Here is a 16,963-nt window from a genome sequence, read left to right on the forward strand (position 1 = left end):
AAGTTCAGTGGATTATAAATACATATAAGACCAGTTTGAAATACTCAATGGCTAAAGAGCTGGATCTGCCTTTATTATTTTACCATAATTCATGACTAGGCTTAAAGAGGCAATTAAAGCTAATTTGCTACCACAAAAAGAATGGTAGCTGTTCTAACCTGCAAGCAAAATGAAAGCTAAGTAGCTTTGTATTTTTCCAATGAAAGGAACATGTTAATGCCCTTTGTAGACAGAACATGTATGTACAAACACACAATCTTCTTGGCCTGCTTTTGAAATCCCCAGCTCTGGACGAACAATGCTGAGACTCATAATATTCATACTGATTGATGCAAACATTTGCACCATTTTAAGAATACAATGCTTAATTAAAATTCCAGCCATAAACAGCATAGTCCTCAGTTGCCTAGCAACTTCATGCCAAATGAGATAGCAGGAAGGGAGCTAGATGTATATAAACAGAAAAAAGATAATCTGCTTCTGATGAGAGAAGGAACTTGGGGGAGTATACTGTTAAGGATAAATACTGCCAAATTGCCCTGATGTTTCATTTACCAGGATGTTAACAGATATCCAATATAATGAAGTGATTGTATTGAAATGCTAGACTTCACATGCATATGAAATTCAGGACTGTGATGAAAGCATTTTGCTGTCATTCCTATGGGAGATGTGCATCACAAATGCCGAACCAGAACCACGTAATAGCAAACCTAAGGTAGCACTGACCACAGGTGGTCTGGAAAATGCTTGAATATTTATGGAGAAAATATATAAGGTCCATTCTGCTAGTATACCATATCTTCTAAACTTCAGGGCAAAAAGATTCAAGCTATTGCTGTTGTTTTTGTGAAAATTGTAACACAATTGTCTTGTCTCCTATCTCAATTTGTACCAGCACTCAGTTGCTCAGAAATAATCAGATTTGTTCTCTAATCTTGTCTATGGGTTAGCATGGAGATAGTGACACTATTAGTTAAAATACAGGATGCTGCTTGGGGAATGTAACTCTGATTTTCTTCCCTGAGAAGAATTATTATTATGAGAAGTAAGTATATGGAGCAAATTTTATACTTAGTTTTATGATATATATTTAGTTCTCACTAATCAAAACAGAAGGACCCAATTGTACATGGAAGAATGTGGGATTTGAGAATATTTCTGAGGCAGAGAATCCTATTTTCATTGCACCACAGTGTTAATTCTGTAAGATCAGTGCAGAAAACAGAGATGGGAGAAGCTCTCTTTTCCAGACAGGTTTTTTTCTTCTTTTTAGTTACCCCACCCTTAGACAGTGCTTAAGTGTATGGGATTGCTTCTTTACATGAGGATACCTTTCACAGTAAAAAAGGACATGTTCTGTTATATCTTGCTAGACGGAAGTGAGAATTTCCCTGATAGTGCAGAGAATCATTGAGTTGATGAATTTTGAGTTTTGATGGAGATTGTCAGAAAATAGGGTAATCATTTCTAGCACATAACAATGAGAATGGTTGAAAGGTGAAAAAAACAAGCTAGATAATTTCAGAGAAGTCCTTGGAAATTAAATTAAAAAAAAAAGCCAAAGGAGAAAATAAGTATGATATGGGAATTTCTTATAAACAGAAGTCTGAGAGATGGTTACTGTTCCCCATTATAATCCTTGTTTTTTCAAGGGCTATAACTGACAGTTTTAACATTTTTCTGTATATGCAACTTGAAAAACATTTCAAGGATGATAATCACCTTTTACTTGTCAAAGAGACTTTAAAATAATTTGAGAAGAGAAGCAGTGTGAATTAGTCAGTTGAAGCAGTTATCCCCCAAACTTCTAAAAAAGTAAGTCTATTTACTTTTCTAAACATGACTATGAGGGTCTCAAAAAAACCCTAAAAAAACAAGCAAGTACTAATAAATTCAATTTACATGGAACAAACTAGACAGCTATTCTTATTTCTATACATCTTTGAACAAAGCTGCTTGCTTTTATGAACTAGGTTTTAGTTCTTTCTTATCAACAGTTAGAAAAAACCCCAAACCCCAGATGTCAGAAACATCAATTATAATATATTGTACTTTAACTACTTTAACTGTTAATATATTGTAACTTTTTTGTTAGCTATAGCCCATAACATCTTTCTGGGTACTTTACACAATAAATACCTATAAGTATCTTCAGGATAGGTTTTTTGTACATAGTCCTGCAATTCCATCTGTGCCTTCTCCTGGAATTTTTCTATTTGGGTTGAACTGGTCAGACCAGGGTGATCTAAAGAAACAAAACATTTCTGTATGTTGATTGTTTCCATATACATTGTGAAGTAAATATAAGACTCTCACATTTAATTTCAATGAAATACTTATATAGTATTGTGATGTTTAACATGCTATCTGTATAAAGGAAACAACTCAGGTGAACATTTACTTCCTGGCTTCAGAGTTAGCTTGTTCACTTTTCTCTCTAGAGCTGTGTGTATCCATAAGACAGTGGACAAAGATTAAAACCTGTATGTGTGTACCAGGCAATGACACAGAACTTGTTTTTAACTTTGCTTGTTTAAATGTAAATATGTTCGCCTCTGTGATTTGTTATAACTAGGCTGGCTAAGAAGTATCTAGGGTTATTTTCTTGATAGATCAATGTCTTAATCTTCCGAAGTCTGTCTCATGTTTTAATTCCAGCTGGCTCAGGTCCTCAGACAGCCACGTGATCAGAGCAAAAAAAAAAAGCAAACCCACAAAGTATCTATCTTACTATGCAAAAATATCTTCACTCTTGTGTCCAAACTGCTTGTCTCTTGAAGTAGGACAGAGCTACCTTGAGGTTCTATGGTTTCTTGCTTTTACAACTCAAACAAATAAACCTAACTCTAACCCGTAATAAACCTAACTCTAATGGGACATTCTCCCCCCAGAAATTCAAAATAACATTTCAGGACACCAGTATCTTCTAATTAAGTTTTATTACAAAGAGAAAAAAGTTATCAATGCAAAAAAACCCAAGCAAATATACCAATAACAATATATCCTTTTACTTTGTATTCTGTTAAATACAAAGTGGTAAATACCTTTAAATTAAAATAAATAATAGGCATTTCTGAGCAAAACTTTCCCTTTTACTCAGCTTGTCAACCATTTTAGATTAACCTTTGTGTGCCCTAGAAACATTTGCCACCTTTGCTGAAAAGACTGTCACTTCCAATTTCTTGAATGTCCTTACCTAATCATTCCAGAAAATCTCAAGTGTCTTCTTTGAGTAAATTTGCATATTTCAGAAACACTTGACTATTCTTTAGTCATCTGCTGTCATTTTTTTGGTAACAAATGGAGGACACCCTGTTCACATTCAGTTTTTGAGATTTTGTGTAAGTTTCATATAATATAGGTATTTTTGCTCATATTTCAGCTATTCCTTTTATGAGTATATTAAAAATACTAAAATTGAAGCAAAACTCTTTGTATCACTAAGAGAATGCATTTCTTCTAATCCTCCTCACCATTTACCTCGCTAATATTGCTAGTACACATTCCAGATAATTTATTACTCATAGATTCTCAGCTGAAGGTAACTTGAGAATCTAATCTTCTAGGGTGGATATACAGGAAACACCTGATAGATTTGAACTGTAAATAATATAAATATGTTGCTCTGAAGTTATTTTAAAACACGTCATGTGATAATCATTATGAAACAATTTTATCTGCAGTTTAACAGATGAGTCTCATCTCAAGACATTAGTCTCATTTAAAAAATCCTAAAGAATTCACATATTAAGGCTTTTTATTTAAAAACATAGTTACTAAAATCCTTACCAGGGCTAAAAAGGACTATAGCTTTAAGGTATGCATATTCATATCCATCAATATCAAGCTTGGCCATGCTGTTACAGAACTCTTGAAGTTTCCAGATGTGTTCCATGACTTGCTTTATTCTTTCTCCAGAAAGTTTATCTACAAAAAGATATTGCTTACTATTTCATCTGAGCTCAAGCATTTCTAATATATTAACAAATAAAGTTTTATAAACCAAGTCAAGTGATATTTGCAAGTCTTCTGCTGTCTTAAAACCATGTAAGGATGGCCTGAATTATTATGAAAGTGAAGTGAATTTATAAAGTTGAGTCAGACCCAGGGCTAGCAAACAGAATGTTAACTCTTTTGTGTAATTTGGCCAGGACAGCATAATCTGCCACACCAGACTTTCCAGTGGTGTACTGTTCTGAGCAGAGACTCTGAAATTATGGTGCATTATTCTACAAAAAAGCAAATGCTAACATGCAGCCCTAATTTTAAATTCAAACATTATTGAATTAGCATTTCCAAAAGTGAATGCAAGAACAGTAATGACAGTGCTACTTTCTCCTCTATCTGTACTTTTAGGAGTGAACTTTTCATTAGCTATGGTAGCTAGTCTTTTTCCCATCTGATTGAGTAAATTCACTGAAATACACATACACAGATTCTTCTATCATTTGAAAGATCACAGTCCTTATATTGGGTTCATAATCTAACTTAAAATTTCCATTTAAAAAATATCTTTTATTTATAGATATGTTACAAGTGAGCGGTATTGACTGCTAAACTAGGAAGGGAGAGATTTCTAATTTGGTAAATAGAAATCCTTGTATTGGACTGCATATCTACAAACTAGTCAAGGAATAAAAACATTAAAGAATACATTAAGACAAATTTTTGAATATGTGATTACTATTAACAAACTTCAGAACTAAGTCAGTTCACAAGGGATAAAACCTTTTCTTGAAAAACACATTAGAATAATTTCATTCCAGTCATAATCTCCAATTCTAGTATTTAATATAATTTTAATTTGAATATTTTATTTTTCTCTATACAGCTAATAGTGCCTAGGATTGCTTAGACCTCATGTGCCTTAAACTGAATCTTTGACATCGTTTTACTATTCGATCTATTTTCTGAAACTGCAATGAGAAGACTGAATGAATGGGAGAACCATTTTTTGCACAGTCTTGAAATAAGAATGAAAGATTAATTTACCTTTCTTAAATCATTATTTGTGATACAAATTTTTAGTTACTCAAGATGGATGAAGATGGACATAATTTAGTGTTTTTATTCCTGTATTAAGTGGGAAAATATGGTCCAGAAAAAGTCAGGAAAAGCAAACTTGAATTCCAGAGTTTCCAAGTAGCCTCATCACTAACATGTTCCTAGATAAAGTTCTGAAATTTCTTCACTTTGTTTTGAAGGTATAATGCACAATATAACATTGTAACTTTGCAGGACAGTTAAATAACACTAATGATCCTCTTTTCTTGGCTGGTCTCAGCTAACACAATATGGCTGCAAGTACAGATTATAGAAAAAAATATTTTTTTTCCAATTTTAATTCATGAGAACAGAAGTGGGACCAGCTGTAAGAGCCCTACCACTTACTCCTCCCCAAAGACACTGCCTGGAATAGAGGTGGGATAGACAGCTCTGTGTATTCTGAAATGGATATAAAGTAAAAGCCTAACTCTGCATAGAACATCCAATGTTCCCCTGATGCAGGTTTCCCTACTGATCTTTTGCCTCTCTGTGCAGGAAAGGATCAGCACACTCTGTTGTATTTTGGGACTATCCGGGCTGTCTTAAATGAGAAAACAACAAAACAAACAAATGAACCAACAAACAAAAAACCAAAACAAGAAAAAACCCTATATTCATTATAAAAGCAATTAAAGCATACCATCCACTTAAGAATCAAATTTCAGTCTAATTTACTTTATCACGATGAAGCTAATAAAGGAGATTAAACTTGATTGTAGAAGTATAAAATGCACACAGCAGATAGCTGGAAAAATATTTAATACCCTTTAGCTCTAGAAAAATACATCTGTTTTACTCTCCACAGTAAAAACCTATTTTCTAACTTTTTCTCTGTGCACAATAATGACACCATAAAAAATTACAAAAAAATGGTACCAAATAGTATTCTGTAACTGCTTCTAATGCAAATTTAAATTTAAAGCAGTTTTCATGTATTATGCTCCGTTTGCAGAGTTTAAAGCGTATTGTTTTCTTCCTCCTTTTAAAAATAAATATTATTTTCATGCTAATCAATCCAATTGATTGAAAGAATCTTTAAAGAATGAAAAAAAAGCAATCATAACAGATTTTCATCCTTTCTAATTATAATCATCACTATCAACAGACCAACATTGAATTAAAAAATAAAATTGCATACAACTTGTTAAGAACGTCAAGAAGTTAAGTTGCTTAATGGTTCAAGGATGCTTCAAAATACATTAATCATTACTGCATTACAGTAGTGTCCAAAACCATTATACTTGCAAGAATATGCTTGTTATAGTAATTGGCAAACACTGTGTTTTTACACTGCAAAGAGAAGAAAGTTCCAGAAGGGAAAATGTCTGGTATAGTTTGGAAGAGGATACCATTATTCTCTGAGGAAAAAGCGTACATCTAGATGGGAAGAAAACTCGGAGCACATCCAAGGAGTATTTTAGGATGTACTGTCTTTTTCTGTAATGTCAGTCAGGCATAGAAGACCCCCTTGCCTCTATGGACACTTGTAACCCACAGATATCTCTGTGAGGTCAGTGCAACAAAATTGTAGATCACCAGGGGAAAGATAATTATGCAAGAAAGATTCACCTTCCCCTGGTTCCTGGTGAACAATTCTGCCAGTGATGGGGAAACACTTGGTGAGCAATTTTATCCGAATGTCCCCGTACTGTTAGCAATACTGGTAACATACCTTCTTGTATGCTGTTCTGGAGGTGGTTGACAATCGCTCCTAGGATGGTAGACAGACTCATCACCTGTGCACACTGCGCCAGGCCTAAAGTAAACAGCTCGTTCCAACAGGCACGCACAAGGCTCGTATTGCAGTCCTGCCTATAAACAGCAGAAAATCAAACAATGCGAGGTTTGCATATCAGCTTGTTATTGCCCTATGTGTAATTATGTATAATAATTCATAATAAGGATTAATCTATTGCAAAACATTTTGGTAACAGGCATATATTAGCATATTGCAAGTATTTCAAGAAGCAAAAAGAAATTATAGACTATGGAAAATCATTTTGCATTATCTGTGAAACGGTGCTTATCAATTCTTTAATAAGGTATCAAAAACAAGCATTTAATTTCTACAAATTAATGCTTTCTTTTGATTTGGCTTTATTTTTGGTAATCACAGTACTATCAGATATTGTAGTTACCCTCCCCTCTGCCATCTTCTATTTTATTCTTTAAAACAGGGAATATAATGTAGTCTTCACACATTTTAAAGTATTCATTAAAAATTAAACAATATCATAACTAGAAAGTTCAAAATAGCTGGGATGTGTTCAGGTCAGTGCTTAAATTCATTCAAAAGCAAACCATTCAGATAGAGTATGTCCATTTACCCAAGAGCTTGAAATGCAGGTATGGACCTAGCCCAGTGCATAGAGAGGAAAAGGAGTCGTGATGCTGACTCACAGATGTAGTGTACATTAAGATACTCTGGCATCGGACTGGGCATTGTCAGCTGCAAAAAATAAAAGTACAGTACAATACATATAGTTCAGACATAAACCAGTTTTTATCATCAATGAAATAACTGGCAAAAACATTCAAACTACTCTCATAGTCCATCACAACAGTGTGACAAGAAGTTTTCAAAGGAAAACTACTCATTACTCTGGCAAGGAATGCAAATTGGGAATACCAGACAAGAAATTATGTAGCAGCTCATACATCTTAAGCATTAGTCTGTTTACTAAGACATTTAAAGAAGCACATACCTTAAATGTGACATGTGTATCTGTAAGTAGGGGTCCTTCCACTTCAATAATTGGTGTTGACTGATCTCTACTGATTATATGAATATTCCCTCCTCCTGTAGGATCCATCCCATCTGCCAAGTTATGAGCTGTTGTACCATCTGTAGTATTAAGTGCTTTAGCCAAAGTATCAAACGCCCTAAAAAATAATAAATAATTAAACAATGAAAGAGTGCTTGTTTAGATCTTAAAAAATTCACAGTGCTCAAATTAAATGCTATAAAACATTTCCATTTAGAGGCAACATACACAAGAACTCTTTCGGCTGACACAAGGTCAGACTTTTCATTATAATTTGGTCCCTCTGTACTCTTTGGGCCTTAATAAAACAGATAGATGTGCCCACATATTGCTAGTAAAAGATCTCCCCTGTAAGGGAAGGATTTCGTACTGTAAATCCCGCTCTGACAGTTTTATCCTAGTATTTGTACTAGTAGAGGGGCCTTGTGCTGTGCTGGTTGTGGCTGGGATAGAATTAGTTTTCTTCACTGTAACTAGTATGGGGCTGTGTTTTGGATTTGTACTGAAAACAACGTTGATGATATAGAGATGTTTTTATGCACAGCAGTGTTTGCACAGCATAAAGGCCTTTTGTTGCCGCTTCTTGTCCTCCCTGCAGTGAGGAAGCTGGGCATGCACAAGTTTGGAGATGACACATCCAGGCCTGCTGACCCCAACTGACACAAGGATTATTCCATACTTTGTGACGTCACACTCAGTATATAAAGAAGGGGTAAGAAAGAGGAAGTGGGGGGATGTTTGGAGTGATGGCCTAGGTCTTCAGTAGTAACTGTCAGACGTGCTGGAGCCCTGCTGTCCTGGAGGTGGCTGGACACCTGACTGCCCATGGAAGGTAGCAAATGAATTCCTTTACTTTGCTTTTGTATGTGGCTTTTGTTTCACCTATTAAACTGTCTTTATCTCAACCCACAAGTCTTTTCACTTTTACCCTTCTGATTCTATCACCAGTAGATATCCCACCTCACTGGTGGGAGAGTGAGGGAGTGGCTGTGTGAGGCTTAGTTGTCCGCTGGGCTAAAACCACAACAGTCCTCTTGCACTTACCATTCACTATTCCCTATTCTCACAGATTCAGTGAGGATTACAGACCAGATGTACTCTAAAGAACAGAGTTCCTGTCCTTGTCCCCATCCTTGATCTCCAGGTTTTTGGAACAGTGGAGAACAGTGTGTTTTTCTTCTAGACAATATTATATATGCCTGAATTTCCTTTCCCTTAAGATGAAATATGGCCAGGCACTCCTGATCTCCCAGTATAGATAGACAGAGCTTTAAAAACCTTATGACAGTAACACAAGAGAGATTGATCCCTGGTCTCCTTTATACTCAAGCTGTTGCTGGATCATTACCCAAATAAATCACTGTAAATTCTCTTAGGATTAACAGAGCTTAGATGTAAAGAAGAATTTTGTGTCCCACTTTCATACCAGTGGACAGTACTATGGTATACTTCTCCTTTGCCACTTTTTTGTCAAGATGCTTTTTTGGGAGAGGGTTTTTTTATTTTTTTTTTTTTTTCTTTTTAAAGAAAGAGTAAGAGGTTGACATAAGCTGACATTGCAGTGTCAAGTATTTTAAAATATGAATTCACTTCACTTGAAAGACTTAAGAGCCATAATTAATATCCTCTCTCTCTCCCTCTCTCTCTCTCTCTTCCCACCCCCCCCAGAAGAGATGTCTTCCAGTCGATGTAGTGGGCAGTCTGGTCTGGTATTTGTTTATTGTCAGGGGTTTTTCTGTGTAAATCGTTTCTTTTCTTATCTTTTGTTACTAATATTGTTGCTATTACTGTTTTATTTTGCTAATACTGTTTGTTTGCTAATCTCATTGCTGTTTCCAGTAAATTGTTCCTATTTCAACCTGTGATCTCTGCCTTTTGTGCCTCTGACTGGAGATGGATGGGGAGCAAGTGGCAGCATAATTCAAGTGTGAACATTAAATTGGAGAATACCATTACTAAACCATGACCGTTAAGCTCCTCCCAAAAATCTCTTTTGAGAAACAGTGGACAGTTTTGACTCCAAGTATTTATCTTATTAACATATACTCCTAAATTCAGCTAACCCACTTCCCCCGCACAGAAAACACAACCACAAACATCCAACAAAAAAAAAATCCCAGTCTTGAAAATCTCAAGCTGTGCTGGAAATTTTAATATTCCATGCTCCTTTTTCATATACTTTCATTAATAAAGAAAAGAAAGACTTTAAACTCTTTCTAAATCTACATTACCAGGAGATTTTATGTCAGCACAATCTCAAAAATAAATCTGCAGTAATGCAGGTCCCTAAAGAGCAGGGCTAAAGACACAAACATTGCACAGAAGAAGCTTACATAAAACACACCTGTGAAATAAAATGACACTGAAGTGTTGCTGTTCTCAAGAGTCTTTCAAGGTCACAAACTAGTAATTTATTATTTTTCTGAGAACCAAATCTAGTCTAGCTTCAGAACACTACATTTGTAACACAGGACAATTTTTCACAGGAGGGCAACAGCCAAAACTGATTTCTAAAGAACTGTGTTTGTGTTTCAAAGTAGGAGCAATCTGGCAATCTGTACTGTGTCTGGTGTAACAATGCCAAATTCCTTTATAATGAACGAGTGTAAGGATACACCACATAGAACACAAATTACTAAAAAAGGTATAAATATAAATCCATACCGTGTAATCTCACTTGCAGATTGCTCTTCTTGCTGAACTTCAGAAGTATCTCCATTATTTAGCGACTCACTGAGATTAGCAAGAGATGTTACAACATTTGCTAATGTTCCTAAGGCACCCTGGCTTGTTTCAGCCTAAAAAGGAAGCACTATATTAGTAAATCAAAATTACAATTAATATATCATATATAATTTCCCTCCATTTTTGATCTTTCTTCTTTTTCCCCTACACAACTTGTCCTTCCTCCTGAATACCAGGAAGAACAATGGCTCTCAATTATCTTTAAATCCTGTTCTAATTATTAATCCTAGGCCCAGATGAAACATCATATGGAGAACTACCTGTGGCTGACCTTTTGCAGAAATATGCTTTCCAAAATAAACCACAATCCTATTGATCAATTTATTACACCATCCATAGGGTTCTTCACACTTATCACAACCTTAGGTTCTCAAGAGCAACAACTATTTGAGACTATGTACAACAGATAAAGTAATCTGAACAAATTAATAGATATGCTCAGAATTGAAATGAGACAGTAATACCTTGGAATCAGCAGCTAGGAGGACTGTACCATCATCCCTGATCAAAGGCTGCTGAATATTCACAAGCATTCCCGGATCTAGAAGACCAGCTGACCTGTTCAAAATCATAAGGCATCTGATGGTCAACAATATTTTCCATTAATCAGAAGAATGTGTAACAATTTACAACACCATAAAAAGAATTACCAGTTTTTAAATAAACAATTTCATGAAGCTTACAGTTTATTTATCAGGACTTAAGTTCTTCTGAAACAGTTCCCAAAAAGTAGCTTGAAAGACAGAAATATTTTTTAATTTCCAGTGTAAAACAATGACAACTTCCCAAATGTGTATCTTCTCATTTGATTTTTTGTTCTGGTTTAGTCTGCTTTAAGGAAAGCTGTTGTCTTCTTATGTTCTCAGAAGTCACCTAGTAGCTCTAGTTTTATATTAGACTTTGGAGGAAGGCATAACTCTGTATTCCAAACAAGACAATGGCCAGCACTAAATAAAAGTCATTAAAATATTTAATTTTACACTCCAAAGTATAGTCAGAAACAGTAATGTAATGAAAGTCTGTATAAAATCTCTGCTGCCTTTACTTTTGCTGCTTTTTGACCAAACGTCCTTCCCCTCTGCTGTATCTAATTTAGGAAGACAGTGGAAAGTCTTTGCAGTCAGCAAGGAGTTTATTTACTACTTATGTGATGCTCCAAGCGCCCATAACACAATACCAATGCACACAACACAGGTGCAGGCTGCAGGACGTTACAGTACAAGGGGTCTGATATGAACAGCTATCATTGTGAACGAGCACAGGCTTGTTGACAGGCTTGACACAGGCACCCTAACCCTAACCCAAATTATCAAGCATTATGCAGATATGAATCCTACATAAATAACAGTGGTTCTTAATGACTATAGTATTGTTTATAGGTCTGTAATGGATCTGGAGCTCAAGGAAATTTCTAAGAAGCAAATGTGTCTGTGAGTGCTTCTTTCAAACAAGAACACTAAAAAACAATTTTCCAAGAACCCTGCAGCCCAAACTTCTTAACTGCAGTGTCATTTGTTCAACAAGGAATATGTACATAAAAAATTAAATGCACACACTTCCCCCCATATGAAAACTGAATAATAAAATCCAATTTTTTATGTGGTTCTCAACCATTCATAAACTAGTTTTAAAAATGTTATATTTAACCTAGACTTTTTCTATTCTATTCAGAAAAAAGTAATATTGCCTTTGTTTGTAATGATGTGCATTTTCACACCCACTGCCTAAGGACACATCTGAGAGTGCAGGAACCATTTTGGAGTAACTTCCATATGGTAAAAGGAAGCTGCTGTTTCGGTGTTGTTGAAATCAGTCTCTTGGGATCTGAATCAGCAGCCACTGAGTCTCCCTAACTACTGTCTTTAGGAGATGGAAGCCCAAGTCTGTCATTTGCAGATCTGATATCAGAGAAGTGCTAACCTGAATGCATCACACCATTAGCCTATATGCTTTCTGTTTGAATATCATTCATTTGCTTTGCATTGCTCTGACCTGGCTGGACAAGAGCCAGCTCTGAACTGAAAACCACGTACCTGTATGCAGACATAAAAACTTTCACAAGAAGCAGAACCTACATTGGCCTTGGTAATGGAAACAGATGATCTGTTCATTAGAACTCTTTTCTGTTCCTCTGAGAGCAGAGGAGAGAAATAATATAGGTGTGACTGCAAAGCAACATGCACAAATAATATGAAAAAAAATGTGTGGAACTGAGCTACTCACCGTGTCCCATCTTTATCTGCCACAAATGTTGGAGTTGCTATTAGAGGGCTTCGAAGATCTTTTCTTATATAGATTTTTTCAGTAGAAGCTGCACAGTTGGCTGGTTTTTCACGCTGCACATCAAAAGGCTTTCTTTCACTTTGAACTGCTACATAAAGACAGAGACATACAGACTTGAAAGGAAATAATTCAAACAAAAAATACAAAAAGTAAGTAAAACTCCTGCAGTTATGATAGCATAACAGCCCAGTGCAAAACTGGAAATTTAATACCAAGAGTGAAGAAATGCAGGCCCCAACGTTACCATATCTGTGAGTATGTGGATTTTTAAATATACTTTTAACTAGAAAGTCACAGATTGATCTTTTTCTTCAGGTTTTGCTGATCTGGAATAAAATATTGCTCTTTTTTTTGGCATTTGATAAGATGGAAGATTCTACAGATTGTTTTCAATTTGTTTAGTTTTGGTTTTTTTTAACAGGCACAGATATATCTAAATGTTAGGCACATTCCTATTCTGGATGACACAAAACAATGCAAACAAAGAAGGAACCCTGAAAAAGTCAAGAGAGGCAAGTTACTTGAGATGCAGGTTAATTCCTTGAGAGGATACTCTGTATGACATACACTTCACTCACAGCCATTAATTTCACCCAGTTAGGGAAGAGTGTTTCAAAACTAACCCCTTCATAATCTAAATATCTATACTCAAGAATTGAAACAAACTAAATTCAGTCTCTGAAATGCCAAACAAGTGTAGCAAATTTTTTAATAAAAATATTAAGAAGCACTTACTTTGTAACTTTTAAAGAATGTGAAAAGTGCATCTTTATTATATTAAAATATTATTATTAAACATACTACAGAAAGTTATCCTTATAACCAGCAAGTTACTTAGTTCCTGATTTTGTTTTCGCTGGTATTGTTACTATTAGCAAAATGTAGGGGCTTAAAAGTTGTCATATCAAATTTATTGGCTTGGTGAATACATATTAATTTATCAGAAGCCTGACCCAAAGTCTGTGAAGTCAGTAAATATATACCCTAATCATATTGGGATAAGAAAGGTTTATTTCTGGAACTGCAGCAGTTTTTCTTGTACAAACATCTCATCTTCTATTCAGCACATTGTGTGCAAAGCACCAGAATCATCACAACATGTCTGGAGTTTTAAGAGTGCAAATACAACAATTATGTCCCTATTTACAGTTTAAAGTACTGCCTCCCTTGAACTCAGTGGTTGGAACTTACCACGATTAGATCAGATCACAAAACAACCTAGTAATTGTTTCACATAATGCTAAATTGAAGAACAGGTGATATAAACTGAAAACAAAAATATATTGAAACAAGTCTTTCGCTGCTAGCGCTGGAAATTTATGAAGTACTGCATATAAACATGAAAGTATATTTTAAAACATATGACAGTTTATACAATGCCCCATAAAACTCTGCTCACAAATTATCAAATTAACATAAAAATTCAAAAAGAGGGAAAAAAAAAGACTAACTACTTTATACCAGTGGTTGAAAAAGCTGCAAAAATAAACTGGAAGGAAAGCAGATTATCAAAACAGAATACTAGATTCATGTCAATCCATGTCAAAGTATTTTCTATTATGAACGTACACTGTGTTTGGAACATGCATTCTAAGTGAGGCTGTAACTGGGCTCAAAGACAACACTACTTGGAGACATCATTCAAAACAAACCACTACTGCACCTCAGACATAAAATGGTGATGAAAGAAAGGTGCACTAGATGCTGCCAAAATGTTCTGTTTCCTTCAAGCAACATATACCAAAACAGAGAGAACACACTAACAAGTGGTAGTCCACATAACTGTTATTGGTAGGCACAATATCACATTGAGTACTTAACACTCACATTCCATTTTCATGCCCATCTCTAGACATTTCTTAAGCCTACAAAACTGGCATCGATTCCGATGGTGTTTATTGATGATACAGTCCTGGTTGCTACGACAACTGTAGGTCAAATTCTTCCTTACGCTCCTTTTAAAGAAACCTTTGCATCCCTCACAACTGACAGCACCATAATGACGACCTAGGAAACATATACATTGTTACCAGTTGGAAATTACTTATATTTTAGCATAAAAATACTCATTTTAAGCAAGTAACTGTAAGTCACCCTTTAAATCTGTTTTGTATTTGTACCAACATTTTAAACCATGAAAGCATTACTGTAGTCTCACAAGATATTTCTGGTTTACCTACTGTCAGGGGTTTTGGTGAGAGTGGAGAGAAGAGTGAAAGGCTCAGCCTATTTCTGAATGTGCAGTTGATGAAGGTGTAGTTCCCATTCAGCGTAAGTACAGATACAATTCTATCTGCTGTTACAGACTATAGGATACATTTAGAGAACATACATGCTAAGAGCTCAGGTAATTTCAGAAAACAAGTAATTTTACATCAAAATTTAAAATGCAATCTTTATTTAAATTTCCTGTCCATGTTAATTCTGGTATTGTTTTAATTACATAAACATTTAAAGAAATAAAAGAAAGTGAGAAAAAGAGACAGAAGGGTGTCTTTTCTCTAGGATGAAAGCACAGAACACCCCCTTGACTAATATAAAAATTTTATCTTAAGACTCCTTGTTACTACATGGATCTGAAACACTGAGGATTCACGTGATCTCTGCTTGCCTTGTTTTGTAATAGTAGAAGAACAAAATATACCAGGAAGTGTTAAGTTTGTTAGAGAGCACTAAGAAGCATTTTCTTGGAGTAGTTAGACATATTTAGGTGACATGTTTATTTCATGGTTGCACATCACTGTGGGGAACTTGACTACATGCTTCAAGTAGTCTTTTTCAATTATCAGGAGTGATTTTATCATTATTTTATCTTTCAGCCAATTTATCATATGCTTCAGTTCAGTGAAAAAACCTAATATTCTTCCAAGCACAGTTTAGCTATTTTTTGCATATAGATACAGAGTATATTTTCCCATTAAAAAGTCAATTGCTTTTGCCATGAGCATAACTAAAATCAGTTAAAGCCCATGAAAAATAATCTCTTCATCCCAGTCATCCTTTCAAGCAAGTTTCTTCGATACCACTTTGTAGGTTTCCTTACCTGATGCTTTATCACCACAGACTACACAATATTCTACTACCTGGGGCCGCTGAACATCAGGTTTTCCTAGCAGACGTTCCACTGAAGCAGAGTCTGTCACTATCTAAAGCAAAATTCCAGAACAAAAAGATGTAATTAGCCAGATATGAAGGCAAGGAGCTTTGCCTGTAGAACAAGATGATTGTGACAGCTAAGAAGAGGGGACTGAATTTATGAATAAATATGGCATGGGGAATGAAATTAAGTAGAATAAAATGCAGTTTAATGAGAGTTCTTACTGACAATAGTGAAACTTTTGAAACAGTCATATCAAAACAAATTATAAATAAAACTGCTAGCTTTGCTTAGTACAAATGTTTCTTCGCTTGTGCAATCCACAGTATTTTTCCCTTCTTGCAAATACTCTCAAACAGCTGCTATATTTTAGCCAAAGACAATTGGCTTTCAGATGCTGTTCCCATCTATCTCTTCTCTAGCTATTAGGGATGTATGGTTCAGAGGGGATAGCCTGGAGCTCAGATCTACCATAGAAACAGTTTAGCTTCCAAAGGACTTGGATTACAAAACTTCTGTTCTGAACATTCTATTTAACCAAGAAAATCTAAAAAACCCAACCCTTCTGTAATGTCAGATACCTTATTTAGCATGGAAAAATGAATTTCAGAAGACTGTTAATACCATTTAAAAAATATTTATGTAAAAATTACTCTTCTTCCTGTAAAATATTCTCTATTGTAACCCTATTGCAACAGTAACAAGAAGGACCAGGAACTTTTACTTTTGTTTTATTCCTTTTTTTTAAGACTGCTAGGAAGAAATCTGAAATTTCACAAGAGGTAGATTATTGTTTATATCATTGGTTTTGCAAAGCTCCTGTTCACATATATTATGCTCAAGACCCAAAAAAACATAACAGTTTTATTGCAATGTCTTGATACTGAATGTAAAGTATGAAGTCATGTAAATGTGCTCAGGTGAGTTGTAGCTCTGTATATCTGTGAATCTTGAGCAAACTGAGAAATCCTGGCTCTTCTCACAAGCACTATCTTAAGTGTTCACTTTTGTCTTTGGAACTTGA

The 16,963-nt window shown here is 35.1% G+C and overlaps 1 protein-coding gene across 6 annotated transcripts in view; it reads right to left on the bottom strand.

The window, feature by feature from the left end:
- The window catches only part of NR2C2 (nuclear receptor subfamily 2 group C member 2), a 34,646-nt gene that overhangs the window by 8,339 nt on the left and 9,344 nt on the right, over window positions 1–16,963 (bottom strand). For 4 of the 6 annotated variants that reach the window (XM_014251646.2, XM_014251639.2, XM_014251643.2 and 1 more), the window contains 10 exons: window positions 15,886–15,988; window positions 14,670–14,849; window positions 12,783–12,930; window positions 11,024–11,117; window positions 10,479–10,612; window positions 7,755–7,932; window positions 7,377–7,498; window positions 6,722–6,861; window positions 3,793–3,930; window positions 2,143–2,248 (listed from right to left, as the gene is read on the bottom strand). In XM_014251646.2, the coding sequence (XP_014107121.1) occupies window positions 2,143–2,248; window positions 3,793–3,930; window positions 6,722–6,861; window positions 7,377–7,498; window positions 7,755–7,932; window positions 10,479–10,612; window positions 11,024–11,117; window positions 12,783–12,930; window positions 14,670–14,849; window positions 15,886–15,988 (1,343 nt within the window). The remainder of the gene's footprint in view (window positions 1–2,142; window positions 2,249–3,792; window positions 3,931–6,721; window positions 6,862–7,376; window positions 7,499–7,754; window positions 7,933–10,478; window positions 10,613–11,023; window positions 11,118–12,782; window positions 12,931–14,669; window positions 14,850–15,885; window positions 15,989–16,963) is intronic. The other 2 variants (XM_014251642.2, XM_014251645.2) reach the window with 2 other exon arrangements.

The sequence above is a fragment of the Pseudopodoces humilis genome, chromosome 13, assembly GCF_049639895.1.
Source record: "Pseudopodoces humilis isolate 2021_Gansu_Grassland_sample_001 chromosome 13, ASM4963989v1, whole genome shotgun sequence".
Lineage (NCBI taxonomy): Eukaryota > Metazoa > Chordata > Aves > Passeriformes > Paridae > Pseudopodoces > Pseudopodoces humilis.